Source organism: Leucopleurus acutus (genome assembly GCF_964270905.1).
Source record: "Leucopleurus acutus genome assembly, chromosome: 5".
Lineage (NCBI taxonomy): Eukaryota > Metazoa > Chordata > Mammalia > Artiodactyla > Delphinidae > Leucopleurus > Leucopleurus acutus.
Genome location: NC_139147.1, coordinates 67,174,272 through 67,196,989, shown reverse-complemented (window position 1 = coordinate 67,196,989; position 22,718 = coordinate 67,174,272). Strand labels below are relative to the sequence as shown.

Sequence of the window (22,718 nt, the reverse complement as noted above, 5' to 3'; positions counted from 1 at the left end):
AGTGTATAGTGAGGGCCAACTATAAATTATGCCCCAACTATAAGTTATGCTCAGATTGTGTAGAGGGTTGGCACAATCTGACTGACTCCCATGTTGTTCAAGGTCAATGGTCATATTAACATAAGGTCATATTAACATAAACTCAACTTTCAAATTCGGTATAACCTCATTTCCTGTACTGGACCTTATCCCACAAAATTGGCAAATTAAGTGATATTTCTCCAAGGACATCCATCGATTTGGAGATATGCCCAGTAAAAATATTAAACATGCTGCAAACCTCTGCAACATATGTTCTGAATGTAATAAAATATTTTATTTAAAATTAACTTCTTAAAATATTATCGTGCATGCTTAAGGGTGGTATGCACTTCAGTCATTAGAGTGTTAAAGTGTCTTCTCACATTTTAGAAGCTAAGGAGTGACTCTGAGGTGGTGGAAAACGAGCAAAGATGTTTGCTCGTTGTAATTGTAACTATACAATTAACTGTGTTCGTGGAACAGACTCAGATTTACATGAAAAGGTTCATAAAAATAAAAAATCTGTTGTCCCTTGGAATTTCCCCCTGAACAATTGATCTTTATTGTGTGAGGTCAGAAAGGGCCCTCAGATTTCATGGCTTTAAATCTTTTAATCATTTCCTCTTGCTGATGCTTTGCTCCACTGCTAAAGGACTCTAGATTGCAGACTAGATTATCACTAATGTTCAACCTTCTTCCCTCTGCTTTTCTGTTTATCAGTCTTTCTCAGTTCACTTCTATAGCTTCAAGTATCACTTCTATGCTGCTTCTTAATTAGTTACCATTCTTGACTGTTCTCCTTACCTGATAGACAGTTTTACTTGAATTTCCTGGTGTTCCAACAAAATCCAAACTTCCAGAACTCTTCTGTATCCTTATTTCCAAAGAGTTATCTCTATCTTGATGGTTACTCAGAAACTTAGAGACATTGCTCACTTCTTCTCCTCCTAGTCCTATCAAAATCTTAACTATCTCCCAAAACTCACATTAAATGTCACCCCACCAAAATACCCTTCCTGGATCTACCTGGTTCAAATAAATCTCCCATTTCCGATAAAAAATAGAATTTGGGTTGTACTACATTTAGAGTTCTTATCATATTGTTTGCCCTGTAAGTTCTCTGAAGGGTATGTATGGGTATAATCAAGTCTTAAATCTTTGCATGCCCTTCAACATTGAGCAGAGTACCTGTAGTCCTCAAATTATGTAATTCTCAAGATTTCAAAAGAAGTTTTACATTTATCAAATTATCTCTTTTGATTCTCACGGACTTGGTAGACAAGTGGCAAAGAAAAGTGAAGACTAGTGGGATAAAAGCACTTTTCTAAGAGTGAGGAGGTGAAGGAAATTCCTTGAAAAGAGTTAGTCTGACAAAGTTTGGTACTTTTTCCAATGTACATTACCTCATAAATATAATAGGTTGTTGATAAAGAGTGATTTCAGTTGTGTCTGTTTATATCATAAAACTACAGTAGAGATAATACTTTAGACTGATTCAATAATATAGGAAATGCATTTTTGTAACACAGCCATATGTGTATGCTAAATATGTATCAAAAATATTAACTGTCCAAACTAAAAAGTGGTCAATGGCTATGAGTAAATATTAACCAAGTGTTTTCTGTAATATAAGGAGAAACTTAAAACTTACTTGCAGAAGCATCCCAAAACTTTATCGATCCATCTGCATGACTAGATAAGAAATAAATTAGCATTAAGTATGGTAAATAAAAATCATAATTGTTCTAAATGTATAAAAACTTGAATTACTATCAAAATTTGGTTTAAAAATACCATTTCAATAAAAACTAATGTATGCTAAACCATTTCTAAGCTTAAAACAATGGTTTATTTTATTTTATTTTTTTTTTATTTATTTTTTTTTGTGGTATGCGGGCCTCTCACTGTCGTGGCCTCTCCCTTTGCGGAGCACAGGCTCCGGACGCGCAGGCTCAGCGGCCATGGCTCACGGGCCCAGCCGCTCCGCGGCATGTGGGATCCTCCCGGACCGGGGCGCGAACCCGCATCCCCTGCATCGGCAGGCGGACTCTCAACCACTGCGCCACCAGGGAAGCCCCAATGGTTTATTTTTTAAATACCACACAAGAATCTAAATTTTAGAAAAAGACAATAATTACTTAGATTTACTGTAAGAATATTTTATATGTAATAACAATGAAAACTGATCTGTGAAGAATGAACAGTATAATTTTATATAAAATTGTTTACACTGAATAAAGAGACCTGAGTTAGATTACATTAAAATAATTTTGAAATGAATATCATAGCGGAATTAAAGTTGAGCATAAAAATATAAAAAGCAAATCCTTAAACCTATCTAGAGTTGTATCATTATTTGATAATAGGTATAATGGTAATTCTATAAGAAATCGTCTACAAATAATCGTCATTTCCCCAATGACTAATGATGTTGAGCATCTTTTCATTAGCCATTTGTATATCTTTTTTTGAAAAAAATCTATACAAATCCTTCGCCCACTTTTAAAAAATTCGTATATTTGTCTTTTTGTTTTTGAGCTGTAAGGGTTCTTTATATATCCTGAATACTAAACCCTTATCAGATATATGATTTTTAAAAGTTTCTTCCATTCACTGTTACCTTTTCACCTGATAGTGAAGACCATTTTATCTATTTTTTTCTTTGTTGCTTATGCTTTTTCCCCTTTTTCTTCAGTACATTTATTAAATGCATAATTGCATGAAGCCTGAGCTGTGTATGGGCCGTTAAAGGGTTGAGTGCATAGCTAAAACTAGGAAAACTGCTGCCCCTTTCTCATGTTGGCAGAGCAGCTACTGCTCATAGTTGGGCCAGTTCTATGGCCTGCAAAGGAGTGGGTAAATATCCCACAGCAAGATTCTGCTGAACTGGAATGGAGCCAGGAGTGAGGGCACTGAGCCACCCTCCCAAGGAAGTGATCTTACAGCCTATTCTTCCTGGTGTCCAAGCTCTTTTGCTCTGAAGACAGATGGGGAGCTTACAGGCTCTCTTCTGGCTGGGATGAAGCAGGTAGATAATAGAAAAGAAAGCCAGAGAGACTGGGGAAGGGAGACAGGAGTTGCTTTTTATTGACTTGGTCATGGGTTCCATAGAGGAGCCCCTTGGTGTTTAGGAGCATTTTTCTGCTTCCTTTTTTTTTCCCTGAAAATTCTCCTGCTGCCTGAGCTGCCATGCTAGTAATCCAGCATCCATTTCCTATAATTTCTATGTTTTGGTGTAATATCTAAGAGCCACAGCCACAATCATATTCAGGAAATATTATCCCTGTTTTCTTGAGTTTTATAGTCTTAGCTGTAAATTTACATCTTTGACCACATTTGAGTTAATTTTTGTATATGCTAGGAGGTAATAATGGTCCAACTTTATTCTTTAGCATGTGGATATTCAATTCTCCCAACACCATTTGTTGATGAGATTATTGTTTGCCCCATTAAATAGGCTTGACACCATTGTGAAAAACCAATTAGTCATAGATGTATGGTTTTATTTCTGGACTCCCAATTCCATTCCATTAAATTATAAATCTAATCTTATGTCAGTACCACACTGTTTTGATTACTGTAGCTGTGTAGGTAATTTTACAATTGAGAAGTGTAAGTCCTTCAATTTTGGTCTATTTTAAGATGATTTTGGCTATTTTGGGTCACTTGCCATCTCATATGAATTTTAGGATAAACTTTTTTCATTTCTGCAAAAAGATCATTGGGATTTTGATATGAATTGTAGTGAATCTGTATCACTTTGAGATACTGCCATCTTAATAATATTGCCTTCTAATTCATAAACATGGAATGATTCCACTTATTTGTGTATTAGTTAATTTTTTTCGGCAAAGTTTTATAGTTTCCAGTGCACAAGCCTTTTATCTCCTTGGTTAAATTTATTTATAAGTATTTTATTTTTTGATGCTATTGTAAATAAAATTGCTTTCTTAATTTTCTTTGCAGATTGTTCATTGTTAGTATATAGAAACACACTAACATATATATAAGATTATGTCATCTGCAAATAGATATAATTTTACTTCTTCCTTTCCATTGTGATGTCTTTTATTTAAAACTGCAACAACAGCAACACTCAGAAAACTAGGAGTAGAATAGAACTTCCTTAACCTGGTAAAGGGCATTTTTGCAAATGCCCTTTTATTTTTCTTGCAAATGCCCTTTTATTTTTCCTGCCTCACTCCTCTGGCTAGAATTTCTGGTTCAATAAGAAATAGAAGTAGCAAAAGCAGAAATCTTTGTCTTGTTCCTGATCTCAGAGGGAAAGCTTTTAGTCTTTCACCATTGAATATGACGTTACCTGTGGGTTTTGCAAAAATGCCCTTTACCAGGTTAAGGAAGTTCCATTCTGCTCCTAGTTTTCTGCATGTTGCTGTTGTTGCAGTTTTAAATCGTGAAAGTGGTGTTTAATTTTGCCAAATGCTTTTTTATGCGTGAGATGACTATGTGTTTTTTCCCCTTTATTCTATTAGTGTGGGTATTACATTGATTTTTATATGTTGAAACAGTCTTGTATTCCTAGGATAAATCCCACTTGATCACAGTTTATAATCCTTTTAATATGCTGTAAGATTCAGTTTGCTAATATTTTGTTTAGTATACTTGAATCTATATTTATAAGGAATATTGTTGCAGTTTTCTTTTCATTCAGTGTCTTTGTCTAGTTTGGTATTAGAATGATGCCTCAGATAATGAGTTAGGACGTTTTCCCTTCTATTTTTTGGAAAAGTTTGAAAAGCATTTGGTGTTACCTATTTAAATGACTGATAGAATTCATCACAAAGCCATCTGGTCGTGGTCTTTCCTTTGATGGAAGGTTTCAATTACTGATTTAATCTCTTTACTCGTTATAAAACTGTTCAGATTATCTATTTCTTCTTGAGTCAGTTTTGATAGTTTGTGAATTTCTCAGAATTTATTCATTCATTTAGGTTATTTAATTTGTTGGCATAGAATTGTTTACAGTATTCTTATAATCCTTTTTATTTTTGTAAGACTGACAGTATTATACTCATTTTTCATTGTGATTTTAATAATTGTCCCCCTTTTTTTTTCTTGAGTCACTCTAACTGAAGTTTTGTCAATTCTGTTGAAATTTTCAAAGAACAAACTTTTGGTTTCATTGAATTCCTTTATTGCTTTTCTATTCTCTGTTTTGTTTATCTCTGCTCGAATTTTTATTATTTCTTATATCTGCTGGTATCAGTTTTTCTTCTAGTTCCTCAAGGTGTAAAGATAGGTTATTGAACTTTCTTCTTCCTTTAATGTAGGTGATTACAGCTATAAATTCCCCTATGAGTACTGTTTTTGCTACATCTCCATGCTATTATTTTTCTTTTTATTTATATCAAAATATTTTCTAATTTCCCTTGTGATTTCTCATTTGGTCTGTTGGTTGTTTAAGAGTGTGTTGCTTGATTTCCATATATTTATGATTGTTCCATTTTGTTTCTTTTGTGTTTCTTGACAATCTTGTACATACCTTTAGCAACTTTATTATTTATTTCCATAAACCAACTTTGGCTTTGTAAATCTTTGCTATTGTACATTTTCTTTCTATTTCATTAATTTTTGTTCTTAACAGTATTATTTTCCTTTTTACTTTTGGAGGAATAATTTTTTATCCTTTTTAACTTCTTAAGATAGATAATTAGATCATTAAATTTTAGTCTTCTTATTAACATGCATGGGTATAAACTTATATTAACTTATATAAACATATAACATGGGTATAAGCTTACCTCTAAACATAGATTTAGATTTATCCACATGTTATAATTTAGTTTCACTATCTTTCTGTTTGTGATATATTAAAATTTTATATTGTGATTTGCTTATTAACCAGTAAGCTAGTTGGGAATAGACTGTTTAATTTTGAAAACTTGTGAATGTTCTTTATATATTTTTGTCATTCGTTCCTAGTTTAATTCCCCTGTGGTCAGAGAACATGTTATATATGATTACAATCTTGTGACATTTATTGGCACTTTTATTATGGTCCTGCATATGGTCAATTTTGGCCTGTGTCTCATGTGCACTTGAAAAGAATGTACATTCTTGAACTGTAGAGTGTAATGTTTTAAATATGTCAGTTAAGTCAGACTTATTAATCATGCTGTTCAAAACTTTCTTTATTGTTATGGATTTTTCCTTTAATTTTAAAATCAGTTGCAGAGAGAGGTTTGTTATATTTTCTTCCACTTATTGCAGAATTGTCTATCTCTTTGTATATTTTGGGGCCCTGAACTCAAAATTCTTATGGATTCATCCTTTTATTATTTTAAAATAGTCCTTTTTACATTTGATAATGCTTCTTGCTTTAAAGTTTACTGTGGTAGGCAGAATTCTAAAATATTCCCCAGGATTCCTGCCTTCTGGATAATCCTGTATATTCTCTGGGACTGTGGATATAATAGAGAATATATCACTCCCATGACAGTTATATTATGTTGACTTTAAGAAAAGGATACTATTTGGGTGAACCTATCACATGAAACCTATAAATATAGATCTAGAGGTCAAAGATGAAAGAATTTTGAAATTTGAAGCATGAGAAGTACTAGATGCATTGTTACTGGCTTGAAGTAAGAAGGGGCCACGTGGCAAGAAATGCAGGCAGACTTAGGTAGCTAACATGCTCTCCCTCCATGACACCTAGCAAGGAAATTGGGAGCTCAGTCCCACAACCACAAGGAACTACATTTTTCTAATAAAAACAATGAGTTTGGAAGCAGATTTTCCCTCAGAACCTCCAGATGACAACTCAGCCTTGTTGACCCCTTGATTTCAGTCTTATGGTACACTGAGCAAATATCTCAATCATACAGTGCCAGATGTCTGACCTATAGAGCTGTGAGTTAATAAATGAGTTTTCAGCTGTTAAGTTTGTGGTGATTTGTTATGCAGCAATGGAAAACTACTGATATAAGTAGATATAAGTAGAGATGTACCAAAATTTTAAATTGTTCATGTTACAATTTTTCATGTATTTACTTTCAAATTTTTAGCATACATATACTTAATGTGTCTCATAAGTGATTTAGAATTTTTTTTATTTAGACTGACAGTCTTTGCTTATGACTGCAGAATACAGTCAAATTATATTTAGTGTAATTACTGATATACTGGAATTTAAATCTGCCAACCTCACAATTATATTCTATTTGTCTAACCAATTCTGTCTTCTTTCTCTCTCTTTTCTGTCCTTTTAAGGATTAATCACATTTTAAAATATTACTCTATTTTATTAGTTTTTGAGTATTATATTCTTGCACTATTATTTTAGTGGCTAACACAGATATTACAAAACTGACCCTTAAATTGTTGATCCTTCAGTTGTTAATTTTACACCTACCCAGACAAAGCAAGAATGTTAAATATTTTATCTCTATTTTCCTTTCTCCCACCTTTTGTGCTAGCATTATGATATATTTTCATTCTACATCACAATATTATTAAAAATTATTGACATTTTAATACTTATACCAAAACATATTATTGCTATTTATTTAGATTTATTCTTGCATTTACCTTTTTCTGTTGTTATTATTTAATTTCTGCATTTCTATTATTCTATCTGGTATTGTTTTCCTTCTATTTAAAGCATTCATTTTAATTCTCTCAACATTTGTTTGAAAAAAAATTTGCCTTTATAGTTGAAGAATATTTTTGCTAAGTATGAAATTCTATATTAGCATTTTTCCCAGTAGTATAGAGATTTTATACCAATACCTTCTCTTTTCACCATTTCTGTTAAAATATCAACTCTCAATCTTACTACTGTTTGTTTTATTGTAAAGTGTCCACCTTGGCTGCTTTCGAGAATTTTTTCATTACCCTTTGTTTTCATCAGTTTTACTACAATCTGTGTAGATGGTTTTCCTTTTATTTACTCTGCTTTTAGTTTTTAGCACATTTTGAATTTGTGTTCTCAATGGAAAAAATCTGAGCCATTATCATTCAATAATTTATTCTGCTTTATTCTCTCTCTCTTTTGTTTGTGTCTCCAGTTATATATATGTTCAAACTTCTTCACCAAGTATCGTATATCTCTTATGGTTTTCCTTTTTCTCTGTGATTCCATCTAGATATTTTCTACTCACTATCTTCCAGATTACGAATCCTTTCTTCAGCTGTCACTACATGCTGTTAAGCCAATTTATTTAGTTCTTATTTTCAGTTATGGTAACTTTTAGTTACATATTGATTTTTTTTTATTGTGGTAAAAAACACATAACATAAAGTTTACTATGTTAACCATTTTTAAGTGTATAATACAATAGTATTAACGATATGCACATTGTTGTGCAGCAAATCTCTAGAATTTTTTCATCTAGAAAAATTGAACTCCACATCCATTGAACAACAACTCCCTTTTACCCTCTCTCCTGAGCAAACACCATTCTTTCTGTCTTCTGGCTTTATGAATTTGTCTATTCTAAGTACCTGATATAAGTGGAATCATGCAGTATTTGTCTTTTTGAGACTGGCTTATTTCACTTAGCATAATTTCCTTCTGGTTCATCCATGTAATAGAAAGATTTCCTTCTTTTCTAAGGCTAAACTAAATAGTATTCCATTGTATACAACGCATTTAAGAAACCCATTCATTTTTTGATGGACATTTATGTTGCTTCCACCTCTTGGATACTGTGAATAAATGCTGCAATAAACATGGATGTGCAATAAACATGGAACACCTTTGACACCCTGTTTTCAATTCTTTTGAATACGTGCTTAGAAATGGGATTGCTGGATTATATGGTAATTCTAACTTTAATTTTTTGAGGAAACTCCATATCGTTTTCCATAGCAGCTACCTCAGTTTACATTTCGACCAACAGTGAACAAAGGTTTCAATTTCTCCACATCTTCACCAACACTTATTTTCCTGTTGGTGCTGCATAGTGCTATCTTAACAGTTGTAAAGTGATATCTCATTGTGGATTTGACTTGCATTTCCCTGATGAGTAGTGATGTTGAACATCTTTTCATACGCTTATAAGCCAATTGTGTATCTCTGGAGAAATACCTAATTCGAGTCCTTTGCCCATTTTAATTGAATTGTATGTTTTTCTTGTTGAGTTACAGGAGTTCTTTATATAGTTTGGATATTAACCCCTTATCAGATATATGTTTTGAAAATAACTTCTCTGACTCTGTAGGATGTCTTTTCACTCTGTTGATTGTTCCCTTTTTTTCACAGAAGGTTTTAAGTTGACGTAGTCCCATTTGTCTATTTTTGCTTTTGTTGCCTGTGTTTTTGGTGTCACAACTAAGAAATAATTGCCAAATCCAGTGTCATGAAATATTTCCCATTTTCTTTTGGGTGTTCTTTAGTTTCAGGTCTTAGATTTAGGGGTTTTTGTTTTCAGTTGATTTTGTGTATGGTACATGGTAAAGGTCCAATTTCATTCTTTCACATGTGCAAATAATGTTTTACCAACATCATTTGTTGAAGAGGCTATCCTATCCCCTTTGTATAGCCTTGGTATCTTTATCAAAGATTTGACCATATAGGTGATGGTTTATTTATAAGTTCTTTATTCTGTTTCAGTGGTCAATATCTCTGTCTTTATGTGAGTACCATACTGTTTTGATTACTTTGTAATATTTTTGATTAGCTTTGTATCATGTTTTGAAATCAGGAAGTGTAAGGACTCCAGCTTTATGTTGAATCAAGTTGTGTGAGTGGGTATCCTTCCTTTGTTTCTGATCTTAGAGGGAAAACTTGTAGTTATTCACCATTGAGTATGATGTTAGCTATGTGCTTTTCACACATGACCTTTATTATGTTGTGGTAATTTCCTTCTATTACTAGATTGTTGAATGTTTTTATCATTAAAGAGTGTTGAATTTTGTCAAATGCTTTTTCTGCTTCATCTGAGATGTTCATGTGGTTTTTGTCCTTCATTTTGTTGGTGTGGTATATCACACTGATTGCTTTTCATGTTGAACCATCCTTGCATCCTGAGGATATATCCCACTTGTTTATGATCATTTTAATGTGTAGTTGAATTTGTTTTGCTCGTGTTTTGTTGAGGATTTTTGCAATAATAGTCACTGGGGATATTGCTCTGTAGTTTTCTTTTCTGGTAGTATCTTTGTCTGATTTTGACATCATGTAATGCTGGTCTCATACAATGAGTTTGGAAGTGTTCCCTCTTCAATTTTTTGAGGAGTTTAAAAAGAACTACTGTTAATTCTTTAAATGTTAGGTAGAATTCTCCAGTTAAGCCCTCTACTTCTGGGCTTTTCTTTGTTGGGAGATTTTTTTATTACTGATTCAATGTTCTTACTGATTATAAGTCTGTCAGATTTTTAAATTTCTTCATTATTCAGTCTTGGTCAGTTGTATGTTTCCAGAAATTTATCCATTTCTTTTAAGTTATCCATTTTGTTGGCATATAATTCTTCAGAGTAGTCTCTTATGAACCTTTTTTATTTCTGTGGCATCAGCTGTAATGTCTCCTTTTTCATTTCTGATATTTGTTGAGTCTTTTCTTCTTTTCTTAGTCTAGCTAAGAGTTTGTCAATTTTGTTGATCTTTAAAAATCTCAGTTTTTAATATTTTCTATTGTTTTTCTACCCTCTATTTTGTTTTTATTTCTGTTCTAATCTTTGTTATTTCCTTCCTTCTGCTAAATTTGGGTTTAGTTTTTTCTAATCCCTTGAGGTGTACAGTTAAATTGTTGATTTTAGATCTTTTTTTAATGTTGGCATTTACTACTATAAACTTCTTAGAGGTTTACTTGTAAACCTCTTAGTTGTGCTTTTGTTGTATCCCATAAGTTTGATATGTTGTCTTCTTTATCATTTTTCTCAGACATTTTCCAACTTCCTTGTGATTTCTTTAACCCATTGGTTGTTCAAGAGGGTATTGCCTAATTTCCACATATTTTGTGGATTTTCCAGTCTTCCTTTTGCTATTCATTTCTAATTTCATTTCATTGTGGTTATAAAAGAAATACTTGTTATGATTTCAATCTTCTTAAAAATTTTAAGACTTGTTTTATGGCCTAACATGTGATCTATCCTGGAGAATGTTTCACGTGTACTTGAGGAGAATGTATATTCTGCTGTTGCTGGGTAGAGTGTGCTGTACATGGCTATGAGGTCCAATTGTTCTATACTGTTTTTCAAGTCTTCTGTTCCTTATTGAACTTCTGTCTGGGTGCTCTCTATCCATTATTGAAAGTGGGGGTATTGAAAACTACTATTTTTGCACTATTTCCTATTTCTCCCTTCAATTCTGTCAGTGTTTGCTTTATATATTTGGGCGATATGTTGTTAGGTGAATATACATTTATAATTTTTATTTCTTTCTGGTGAATTGACTATTTTATCATCATATATTATCCTCCTTTGTCTTTTTGACAGTTTTTGGCGTAAAGTCTCTTTTGTCTGATAAAAGCATGCTCACCCCGATGCCTTTTTTTGTTAGCATTTACATGCAGTATCTTTATCCATTCTTTCATTTCAGGCTATGTACACCCTTATATCTAAAGTGAGTCTCCTGTAGACAGCATACAGTTGGATCTTGTTTCTTTTTCCATTCTTCCACTCTGTGTCTTTTGATTTGGGAGTTTAATTCATTTATCTTTAAAGAAATGATAGTATAGGACTTACCACTGCCATTTAAAAGTTGTTTTATGCTTATATTGTATTTATTTTGCCCCTTGTTTCCTTTCTTGCTGCCCTCCTTTTGTTTCATTGATTTTTTATAGTGACATGTTTTGATTTGTTTCTCACTTTCTTTTGTTCATATTCTATAGGTATTTTCTTTGCAGTTACCTTGTGTATTATGTAAAACATCTTATAGTTATACTGATCTATTTTAAAGTGACAATTTAACTTCAATTGCATACAAAAACCCTACTCCTTAAGTGGGCTACACTGACCTGCCCATTCCAATACCATGTAGAGCAGACACTGATGTCTTCCCAAAGGCAAAGGGACTAAAGACTGGAAGTAACTCTCACCAATGTACCCAGCAGCCCTTGGGCTTAAACCTGGTCTAAACTTAGAATCACCTGGAGTTAAAACAACATGGATGCTCCCACCCAGATCAATAGACAGACTCTGTGGGGAGGGCACATGTGACGTAATTTCTAAATACTCATCATGTAATACTAGTGTATACTAGTGTATAGTATACATCATGTAATACTAGTATACTAGTGTATACTAGTATACATGTAATACTCATCGTATAATACTAGTGCATGGGAACCACATAGCAAACATTTCTTCTGATTCTTTAAAGTGCATACAAATTTGGAGGGAATCAGGGCCCCACTGTAAGTTATGATTCTCCTGTGGGGCTCATGAAATGGCACCTTTAACAAGTTTTCTTATTGGTGCAGATATTATTCCCTCAGGCCCGTATTCAGTAGCACTGAGCTAGAGATATCACACATAGCACACCTGAGACCACTGAGTAGTTTTTCCAGGGCCTGTTTCCTAGTGGCTGAGCTCCTCCTGGAATAGGTGTGGCCTTGTTGTTGCCTAGGGTAGATGCTGCTGGGTTAGTGGAAATCACATGGTGTATTTAAGGTTTAGGGTTGTGTGAGGGGTCGCCCTTAGAAATCTACCCCAAAATACCCTTAGTCCTCAGGGCCTTTAGCCCCCTCTCCTCTCAGGGCCCACTTGACCCACAGGAATCCCCGAGGGCAAGGCATGACCACCTGTCCTCAGGTGAGCTGAGCCTCCATTCCCCATAAGATCCAGAGCATGAAGTTCTTTACATCACAGATCTGTTTGAAAATAAACCAAAGGTTTCAGTGGAGGCTGGATTAATATATTGTGTTGGGAATGGACAGAAACCTTTGAAAACGATGCCATGAATGCATATTTGAGGATTAACAGCGGAAGATGTGATCTACGTTAAGTAATACAGCACGTTATAACTGAAAAAAACACTACTCCTTTCTCTCTCCCCTCACTTTAATGTTAATGATGCTGTAAATTATCAATACATCTCTTTATATTTTGTAACCATTAACACACCTTTATAGTTATAGTGTCTTTTTGTTTTTTTTTTTTACATCTTTATTGGAGTATAATTGCTTTACAATGGTGTGCTAGTTTCTGCTTTATAACAAAGTGATCAGTTATACATATACATATGTTCCCATATCTCTTCCCTCTTGTGTCTCCCTCCCTCCCACCCTCCCTATCCCACCCCTCTAGTGGTCACAAAGCACCGAACTGATCTCCCTATGCTACGCGGCTGCTTCCCACTGGCTATCTATTTTACGTTTGGTAGTGCATATATGTCCATGCCACTCTCTCGCTTTGTCACAGCTTACCGTTCCCCCTCCCAATATCCTTAAGTCCATTCTCTAGTAGGTCTGTGTCTTTATTCCTGTTTTACCCCTAGGTTCTTCATGACATTTTTTTTTCTTAAATTCCATATATATGTGTTAGCATACGGTATTTGTCTTTCTCTTTCTGACTTACTTCACTCTGTATGACAGACTCTGGGTCCATCCACCTCATTACAAACAGCTCAATTTCATTTCTTTTTATGGTTGAGTAACATTCCATTGTATATATGTGCCACATCCTCTTTATCCATTCATCCGATGATGGACACTTAGGTTGTTTCCATCTCCTGGCTATTGTAAATAGAGCTGAAATGAACATTTTGGTACATGACTCTTTTTGAATTATGGTTTTCTCAAGGTATATGCCCAGGAGTGGGATTGCTGGGTCATATGGTAGTTCTATTTGTAGTTTTTTAAGGAACCTCCATACTGTTCTCCATAGTGGCTGTAGCAATTCACATTCCCACCAGCACTGCAAGAGTGTTCCCTTTTCTCCACACCCTCTCCAGCATTTATTGTTTCTAGATTTTTTGATGATGGCCATTCTGACTGGTGTGAGATGATATCTCATTGTAGTTTTGATTTGTATTTCTCTAATGATTAATGATGTTGAGCATTCTTTCATCTGTTTCTTGGCAGTCTGTATATCTTCTTTGGAGAAATGTCTATTTAGGTCTTCGGTCCATTTCTGGATTGGGTTTTTCGTTCTTTTGTTATTGAGCTGCATGAGCTGCTTGTAAATTTTGTCAGTTGCTTCATTTGCAAATATTTTCACCCATTCTGAGGGTTGTCTTTTGGTCTTGTTTATGGTTTCATTTGCTGTGCAAAAGCTTTGAAGTTTCATTAGGTCCCATTTATTTTTATTTCTATTTCTCTGAGAGGTGGGTCACAAAGGATCTTGCTGTGATTTATGTCATAAGAGTGTTCTGCCTATGTTTTCTTCTAAGAGTTTGATAGTTTCTGGCCTAACATTTAGGTTGTTAATCCATTTTGAGCTTATTTTTGTGTATGGTGTTAGGAAGTGACCTAATCTCATACCTCTACATGTACCTGTCCAGTTTTTCCAGCACTACTTATTGTAGAGACTGTACTTTCTCCACTGTACATTCCTGCCTCCGTTATTAAAGATAACGTGACCATATGTGTGTGGTTTTATCTCTGGGCTTTCTATCCTGTTCCATTGATCTATCTTTCTGTTTTTGTGCCAGTACCATACTGTCTTGATTACTGTAGCTTTGTAGTATAATCTGAAGTGACGGAGCCTGATTCCTCCAGCTCCGTTTTTCATTCTCAAGATTGCTTTGGCTATTCGGGGTCTTTTGTGTTTCCATACAAATTGTGAAATTTTTTGTTCTAGTTCTGTGAAAAATGCCAGTGGTAGTTTGATAGGGATTGCATTGAATCTGTAGATTGCTTTGGGTAGTAGAGTCATTTTCACAATGTTGATTCTTCCAATCCAAGAACATGGTATCTCTCTCCATCTATTTGTATCATCTTTAATTTCTTTCATCAGTGTCTTATAATTTTCTGCATACAGGTCTTTTGTCTCCTTAGGTAGGTTTATTCCTAGATATTTTATTCTTTTTGTTGCAATGGTAAATGGGAGTGTTTTCTTCATTTCACTTTCAGATTTTTCATCATTAGTGTATAGGAATGCCAGAGATTTCTGTGCATTAATTTTGTATACTGCTACTTTACCAAATTCATTGATTAGCTCTAGTAGCTTTCTAGTAGCATCTTTAGGAGTCTCTATGTATAGTATCATGTCATCTGCAAACAGTGACAGCTTTACTTCTTTTCTGATTTGGATTCCTTTTATTTCCTTTTCTTCTCTGATTGCTTTGGCTAAAACTTCCAAAACTACGTTGAATAAGAGTTGAGAGTGGACACCCTTGTCTTGTTCCTGATCTTAGTGTAAATGAGTTGAGTTTTTCACCATTGAAGACGATGTTGGCTGTGGGTTAGTCATACATGGCTTTATTATGTTGAGGAAAAATCACTCTATGCCTACTTTCTGCAGGGTTTTAATCATAAATAGGTGTTTATTTTTGTCAAAAGCTTTCTCTGCATCTATTGAGATGATCATATGTTTTTTCTCCTTCAATTTGTTAATATGGTGCATCACGTTGATTGATTTGCATATACTGAAGAATCCTTGCATTCCTGAAATAAACCCCACTTGATCATGGTGTATGATCCTTTTAATGTGCTTTTGGATTCTGTTTGCTAGCATTTTGTTGAGGATTTTTGCATCTATGTTCATCAGTGATATTGGCCTGTAGTTTTCTTTCTTTGTGACATCCTTGTCTGGTTTTGGTATCAGAGTGATGGTGGCCTCATAGAATGAGTTTGGGAGTGTTCCTCCCTCTGCTACATTTTGGAGGAGTTTGAGAAGGATAGGTGTTAGCTCTTCTTTAAATGTTTGATAGAATTCGCCTGTGAAGCCATCAGGTCCTGGGCTTTTGTTTGTTGGAAGATTTTTAATCACAGTTTCAATTTCAGTGCTTGTGATTGGCCTGTTCATATTTTCTATTTCTTCCTGATTCAGTCTTGACAGGTTGTGCATTTATAAGAATGTGTCCATTTCTTCCAGGTTGTCCATTTTACTGGCAAAGAGTTGCTTGTTGTAATCTCTCATGATCCTTTGTATTTCTGCAGTGTCAGTTGTTCCTTCTCCTGTTTCATTTCTATTTCTATTGATTTGAGTCTTCTCCCTTTTTTTCTTGATGAGTCTGGCTAATGGTTTATCAATTTTGTTTATATTCTCAAAGAACCAGCTTTTAGTTTTATTAATCTTTGCTATCATTTCCTTCATTTCTTTCTGATCTGATCTTTATGATTTCCTTCCTTCTGCTAATTTTGGGTTTTGTTTGTTCTTCTTTCTCTAATTGCTTTAGGTGCAAGGTTAGGTTGAGATGTTTCCTGTTTCTTAAGGTAGGATTGTATAGCTATAAACTACCCTCTTAGAACTGCTTTTGCTGCATCCCATAGGTTTTGAGTCGTCGTGTCTCCAGTGTCATTTGTTTCTAGGTATTTTTTGATTTCCTCTTTGATTTCATCAGTGATCACTTCGTTATTAAGTAGTGTTTTGTTTAGCCTCCATGTGTTTGTATTTTTTACAGATCTTTTCCTGTAATTGATATCTAGTCTCATAGCATTGTGGTCAGAAAAAATACTTGATACAATTTCAATTTTCTTAAATTTACCAAGGCTTCATTTGTGACGCAAGATATGATCTATCCTGGAGAATGTTCCATGAGCACTTGAGAAAAATGTGTATTCTGTTGTTTTTGGATCAAATGTCCTCTAAATATCCATTAAGTCCATCTTGTTTAATGTATCATTTAAAGCTTGTGTTTCCTTATTTATTTTCATTTTGGATGATCTGTCCATTGGTGAAAGTGGGGTGTTAAAGCCCCCTACTATGAATGTGTTACTGTCGATTTCTCCTTTTATGGCTGTTAGTATTTGCCTTATGTATTGAGGTGCTCCTATACTGGGTGCATAAATATTTACAATTGTTATATCTTCTTCTTGGATTGATCATTATGTAGTGTCCTTCTTTTTCTCTTCTAATAGTTTTTATTTTAAACTCTATTTTGTATGATATGAGAATTGCTACTCCAGCTTTCTTTTGGTTTCCATTTGCATGGAATATATTTTTCCATCCCCTCACTTTGAGTCTGTATGTGTCTCTAGGTCTGAAGTGGGTCTCTTGTAGACAGCATATAAATGGGTCTTGTTTTTGTATCCATTCAGCCCATCTGTGTCTTTTTTTTTTTTTTTTTGCGGTAACGGAGCACAGGTTGCGCAGGTTCAGCGGCCATGGCTCACGAGCCCAGCCGCTCTGCGCCACCTGGGATTTTCCCGGACCAGGCAACGAACCCGTGTTCCCTGCATCGGCAGGGGGACTCTCAACTACTGAGATACCAGGGAAGCCCCAGTCTGTGTCTTTTGGTGAGAGCATTTAATCCAGTTACATTTAAGGTAATTATCGATATGTATGTTCCTATTCCCATTTTCTTAACTGTTTTGGGTTTATTATTGTAGGTCTTTTCCTTCTCTTGTGTTTCTTGCCTAGTGAAGGTCCTTTAGCATTTGTTGTAAAGCTGGTTTGGTGGTGCTGAACTCTCAGCTTTTGCTTGTCTGTAAAGGTTTTAATTTCTCCATCAAATCTGAATAAGATCCTTGCTGGGTAGAGTAATCTTGGTTGTAGGTTTTTCTCCTTCATCACTTTAAATATGTCCTGCCAGTCCCTTCTGGCTTGCAGAGTTTCTGCTGAAAGATCAGCTCTTAACCTTATGGGGATTCCGTTTTGTGTTATTTGTTGTGTTTCCCTTGCTGCTTTTTTTTTTTTTTTTTTTTTTTGCGGTACGCGGGCCTCTCACTGTTGTGGCCTCTCCCATTGCAGAGCATGGGCTCTGGACGCACAGGCTCAGCGGCCATGGCTCACGGGCCCAGCCACTCCGCGGCATGTGGGATCTTCCCGGACCGGGGCAGGAACCCACGTCCCCTGCATCGGCAGGTGGACTCTCAACTACTGCGCCACCAGGGAAGCCCCCTTGCTGCTTTTAATATGTTTTCTTTGTATTTAATTTTTGACTGTTTGATTAATATGTGTCTTGGCATGTTTCTCCTTGGATTTATCCTATATGGGACTCTCTGTGCTTCCTGGACTTGATTAACTATTTCCTTTTCCATATTAGGGAAGTTTTCAACTATAATCTCTTCAAATATTTTCTCAGTCCCTTTCTTTTTCTCTTCTTCTGGAACCCCTATAATTCAAATGTTGGTGCGTTTCATGTTGTCCCAGAGGTCTCTGAGACTGTCCTCAGTTCTTTTCATTCTTTTTTCTTTATTCTGCTCTGCAGTAGTTACTTCCACTATTTTATCTTCCAGGTCACTTATCCGTTCTTCTGCCTCTGGTATTCTGCTATTGATCCCATCTAGAGTATTTTTAATTTCATTTATTGTGTTGTTCATCATTGCTTGTTTCATCTTTAGTTCTTCTAGGTCCTCGTTAAATGTTTCTTGCATTTTCTCTATTCTATATCCAAGATTTTGGGTCCTCTTTACTATCATTATTCTGAATTCTTTTTCAGGTAGACTGCCTATTTCCTCTTCATTTGTTAGGTCTGGTGGGTTTTTATCTTGCTCCTTCATCTGCTGTGTTTTTCTGTCTTCTCATTTTGCTTATCTTACTGTATTTGGGGTCTCCTTTTTGCAGGCTGCAGGTTCGTAGTTCCCGTTGTTTTTGATGCCTTTCCCCAGTGGCTAAAGTTGTTTCAGTGGGTTGTGTAGGCCTCCTGGTGGAGGAGACTATTGCCTGTGTTCTGGTGGATGAGGCTGGATCTTGTCTTTCTGGTGGGCAAGTCCACGTCTGGTGGTGTGTTTTGGGGTGTCTGTGGACTTATTATGATTTTAGGCAGCCTCTCTGCTAATGGGTGGGGTTGTGTTCCTGTCTTGCTAGTTGTTTGGCATAGGGTGTCCAGCACTGTAGCTTGCTGGTCATTGAGTGAAGCTGGGTGCTGGTGTTGAGATGGAGATCTCTGGGAGATTTTCGTCATTTGATATTATGTGGAGCTAGGAGGTCTCTTGTGGACCAGTGTCCTGAAGTTGGCTCTCCCACCTCAAAGGCACAGCAGTGACTCCTGGCTGCAGTACCAAGAGCCTTTCATCCACACGGCTCAGAATAAAAGCGTGAAAAAGTAGAAAGAAAGAAAGAAAGAGAGAAAGAAGGAAGGAAAGAAAGAAAGAAAGAAAGAAAGAAAGAAAGAAAGAAAGAAAGAAAGAAAGAGAAAGGAAAGGAGGGAGGGAAGGAAGGAAGGAGGGAAGGAAGGAAAAAAGAAAAGAAAGAGGAAAGAGGATAAAATAAAGTAAGATAAAATAAACTAAAGTTATTAAAATAAAAATTAAGAAAAACAATTTTTTTAAGAAAAAAAAACCAAGAAGAAACAAAAAAAACGGATAGAACCGTAGGATAAATGGTGACAGCAAAGCTATACAGACAAAATCTCACACAGAAACATACACACTCACAGAAAGAGGAAAAGGGGGAAAAAATAGTCAATCTTGCTCTCAAACTCCACCTCCTCAATTTGGGATGATTCGTTGTCTATTCATGTATTCCACAGATGCAGGGTACATTAAGGTGATTGTGGAGCTTTAATCCGCTGCATCTGAGGCTGCTGGGAGAGATTTCCCTTTCTCTTCTTTGTTTGCACAGCTCCCGTGGCTCAGCTTTGGATTTGGCCCTGCCTCTGCGTGTAGGTCGCCGGAGGGCGTCTGTTCTTCGCTCAGACAGGACAGGGTTAAAGGAGCAGCTGCTTCGGGGACTCTGGCTCACTCAGGCCGGTGCGCGGGAGGGGTGCGGATGCGGGGCGAGCCTGCAGTGGCAGAGGCCGGTGGGACGTTGCACCAGCCTGAGGCGCGCTGTGCATTCTCCCGGGGAAATTGTCCCTGGATCCCGGGACCCTGGCAGTGGCGGGCTGCACAGGCTCCCTGGAAGGGAGGTGTGGATAGTGACCTGTGCTCGCACACAGGCTTCTTGGTGGCGGCAGCAGCAGCCTTAGCGTCTCATGCCCGTCTCTGGGGTCCGCGCTGTTAGCTGCGGCTCACGCCCGTCTCTGGAGCTCCTTTAAGCAGCGCTCTTTATCCCCTCTCCTCGCGCACCAGGAAACAAAGAGGGAAGAAAAAGTCTCTTGCCTCTTCGGCAGGTCCAGACTTTTCCCCAGACTCCCTCCCGGCTAGCCGTGGTGCACTAATCCCTTCAGGCTGTGTTCACTCTGCCAACCCCAGTCCTCTCCCTGCGCTCCGACTGAAGCCCAAGCCTCAGCTCCCAGCCCCGCCCGCCCCTGCAGGTGAGCAGACAAGCCTCTCGGGCTGGTGAGTGAGTGCTGGTCGGCACTGATCCTCTGTGCGGGAATCTCTCTGCTTTGCCCTCCGCACCCCTGTTGCTGTGCTCTCCTCTGCGGCTCCGAAGCTTTCCCTCCTATAGTTATAGTTTTTAAAAATGCTTTTATCTTTTAAATTCTATACCTGAATTTAAAGTGATTCATGCACCACCACTACAGTGTTACAGGATGCTGTTTTTGTCTGTGTATTTACTTTTACCACAGAGCTTTATATTTTCATATGCTTTCATTTTGTTGTCTAGTGTTCATCCATTTCAACTCAAAGGATTCCCTTTATCAATTCTTGTGAGGCAGGTATAGTGGTAATAAATGGTTTCAGTTTGTTTTTTTTGGTTTTTGTTTTTGCAGTACACGGCCTGTCACTGTCATGGCCTCTCCCATTGCGGAGCACAGGCTCCGGACACGCAGGCTCAGCGGTCATGGCTCACGGGCCCAGCCGCTCCGTGGCATGTGGGATATTCTTGGACCGGGGCACGAACCCGTGTCCCCTGCATTGGCAGGCGGACTCTCAACCACTGCGCCACCAGGGAAGCCCTGGTTTCAATTTTTGTTTATCTTGGAAGGTCTTTATTTCTCCTTTATTTTTGAAGTACAGTTTTCCAGATATAGTGTCCCATGGCTGGCTTTTCTTTTTTCTTTATGCACTTTAAATATATCATCCTTCTCCCTTCTAGCCTGTAATATTTCTGCTGAGAAATGCAATGATAATCTCATGACATTTTCCATACAGATAATGAATAGCTTTTCTGTTGCTGCTTTTAAGATTGTTTCTTTGTCTTTGACAATTCGATTATAATGTGTCTCAGTGTGGACCTCTTTGGGTTCATCCTCATTAGAATATTCTGATACATATCCAATGAATATGGAAGTCCATTTACCTCCTCAGATTTGAGAAGTTTTTAGCCAAGATTTCTTCAAATTGGTTCTCTGTCCCATTCTCTCTCTAGTCTTCTGGGACTTCCATAATGCTATACTGGTATGTTTGATGGTTTCCCATAAGTCCTTTATGGATTCGCCACTTTTCTTCATTCTTTTTCCTTTTGTTCCTCTGACTCAGTGATTTCTTATTACCTATCTTCAAGTTTGCTGGTTCTTTCTTCTGATTAAATCTGCTGTTAATCCCTTCTAGTAAAATCTTCAATTCAGTTATTGTATTCTTCTAAGAGTTTCTTTCTGGTTCTTTTTAAAAGTTTCTACCTCTTTGTTGATATTTTCATTTCATTCATACATCATTTTCCTGATTTCATTTAGTTGTCTACCTGTGTTCTCTTTTCATGCATTGAGCTTCTTTAAGACAGTTATTTTCAACTGCTTGTCAGGTAATTCACAGATACCAAATTGTTTAGGGTCAGTTTCTAGATAATTATCTTGTTCCTTTGATTGGGTTGTGTTTGTCTGTTTCTTCCTGCACCTTGTTATTTTTTACTGTGAATTTAGCATTTGGAAAACAGCCACCTGTTATGGACGGCTTTATACAGGGGAAGACCTTCTCCAAGCTCAAGATCCTTGGGGTCTCTCAAACCTTCAATGGGGATGCATCTTCTCTGGGACTGTATGTGTAATTTCCCAATTAGAGAGGTTTGCTGGTTTCTTTTTCAGGAGCTTGCATCTCTTGCTCCTTCTATTATCTGTCTTAGTTCTGCAAGTTTCTTAGCACTTCAATAAGCCACTGAGCTCTCTTTTGTTCTCTGCAGCCCCCAGGCATCCAGGTTCCATCAGTACTCTGACTCAGGGGAGATAAAAACTAGTCTCTTTGGAAGTCCCCTGAAAAGCAGGAACACTGGATGTACAGTCTACTCCACTACTTCCCTCTCATGAGAGAAGATTCCTCCTGAACAAGAGCTGTGCCAATTTGGGGAAGAATCTGATATAGTTGAAATAAAATGGCTGTTTTTACCCATTTCAGTGTGGCTACTCTTGGCTTTGAGCTCCCCTGGGGTACTATGATTTCCTAATTGGTTTCTAGAGTTTTCATAAAGGTTTTTGGACCATATATTGTTACATCAGTGTGTCTGTAGGAGAACGAGGTCTGGGGCTTCTTATTTTGACATCTTGCTGATGTCACTCTCCATTGATTCTTTTTTTTTTTGCGGTACGCGGGCCTCTCACTATCATGGCCTCTCCCGTTGCAGAGCACAGGCTCCGGACGCGCAGGCTCAGCGGCCATGGCTCACGGGCCCAGCCGCTCCGTGGCATGTGGGATCCTCCCAGAATGGGGCATGAACCTGTGTCCCCTGCATTGGCAGGCGGACTCTCAACCACTGCGCCACCAGGGAAGCCCTCCATTGATTCTTTTATAAAGTATTTCTCTGTCCTTCTTCTCTAAACCTGATTATACTGTGGTATTTGAAGTGAGTGTATTGTTAATGGCATAGCGTTGGTTTATGTTTTTTAATCCACTCTGCTAATCAATGCATTTGAATTGATGTATTTA

General features: G+C 36.8%; 1 protein-coding gene across 2 annotated transcripts in view; it reads right to left on the bottom strand.

Annotated features, from left to right (window-relative positions):
* The window catches only part of STXBP5L (syntaxin binding protein 5L), a 377,334-nt gene that overhangs the window by 141,134 nt on the left and 213,482 nt on the right, over positions 1-22,718 (bottom strand). For both annotated transcript variants that reach the window (XM_082839711.1, XM_082839710.1), the window contains exon 15: positions 1,673-1,713. In XM_082839711.1, the coding sequence (XP_082695837.1) occupies positions 1,673-1,713 (41 nt within the window). The remainder of the gene's footprint in view (positions 1-1,672; positions 1,714-22,718) is intronic.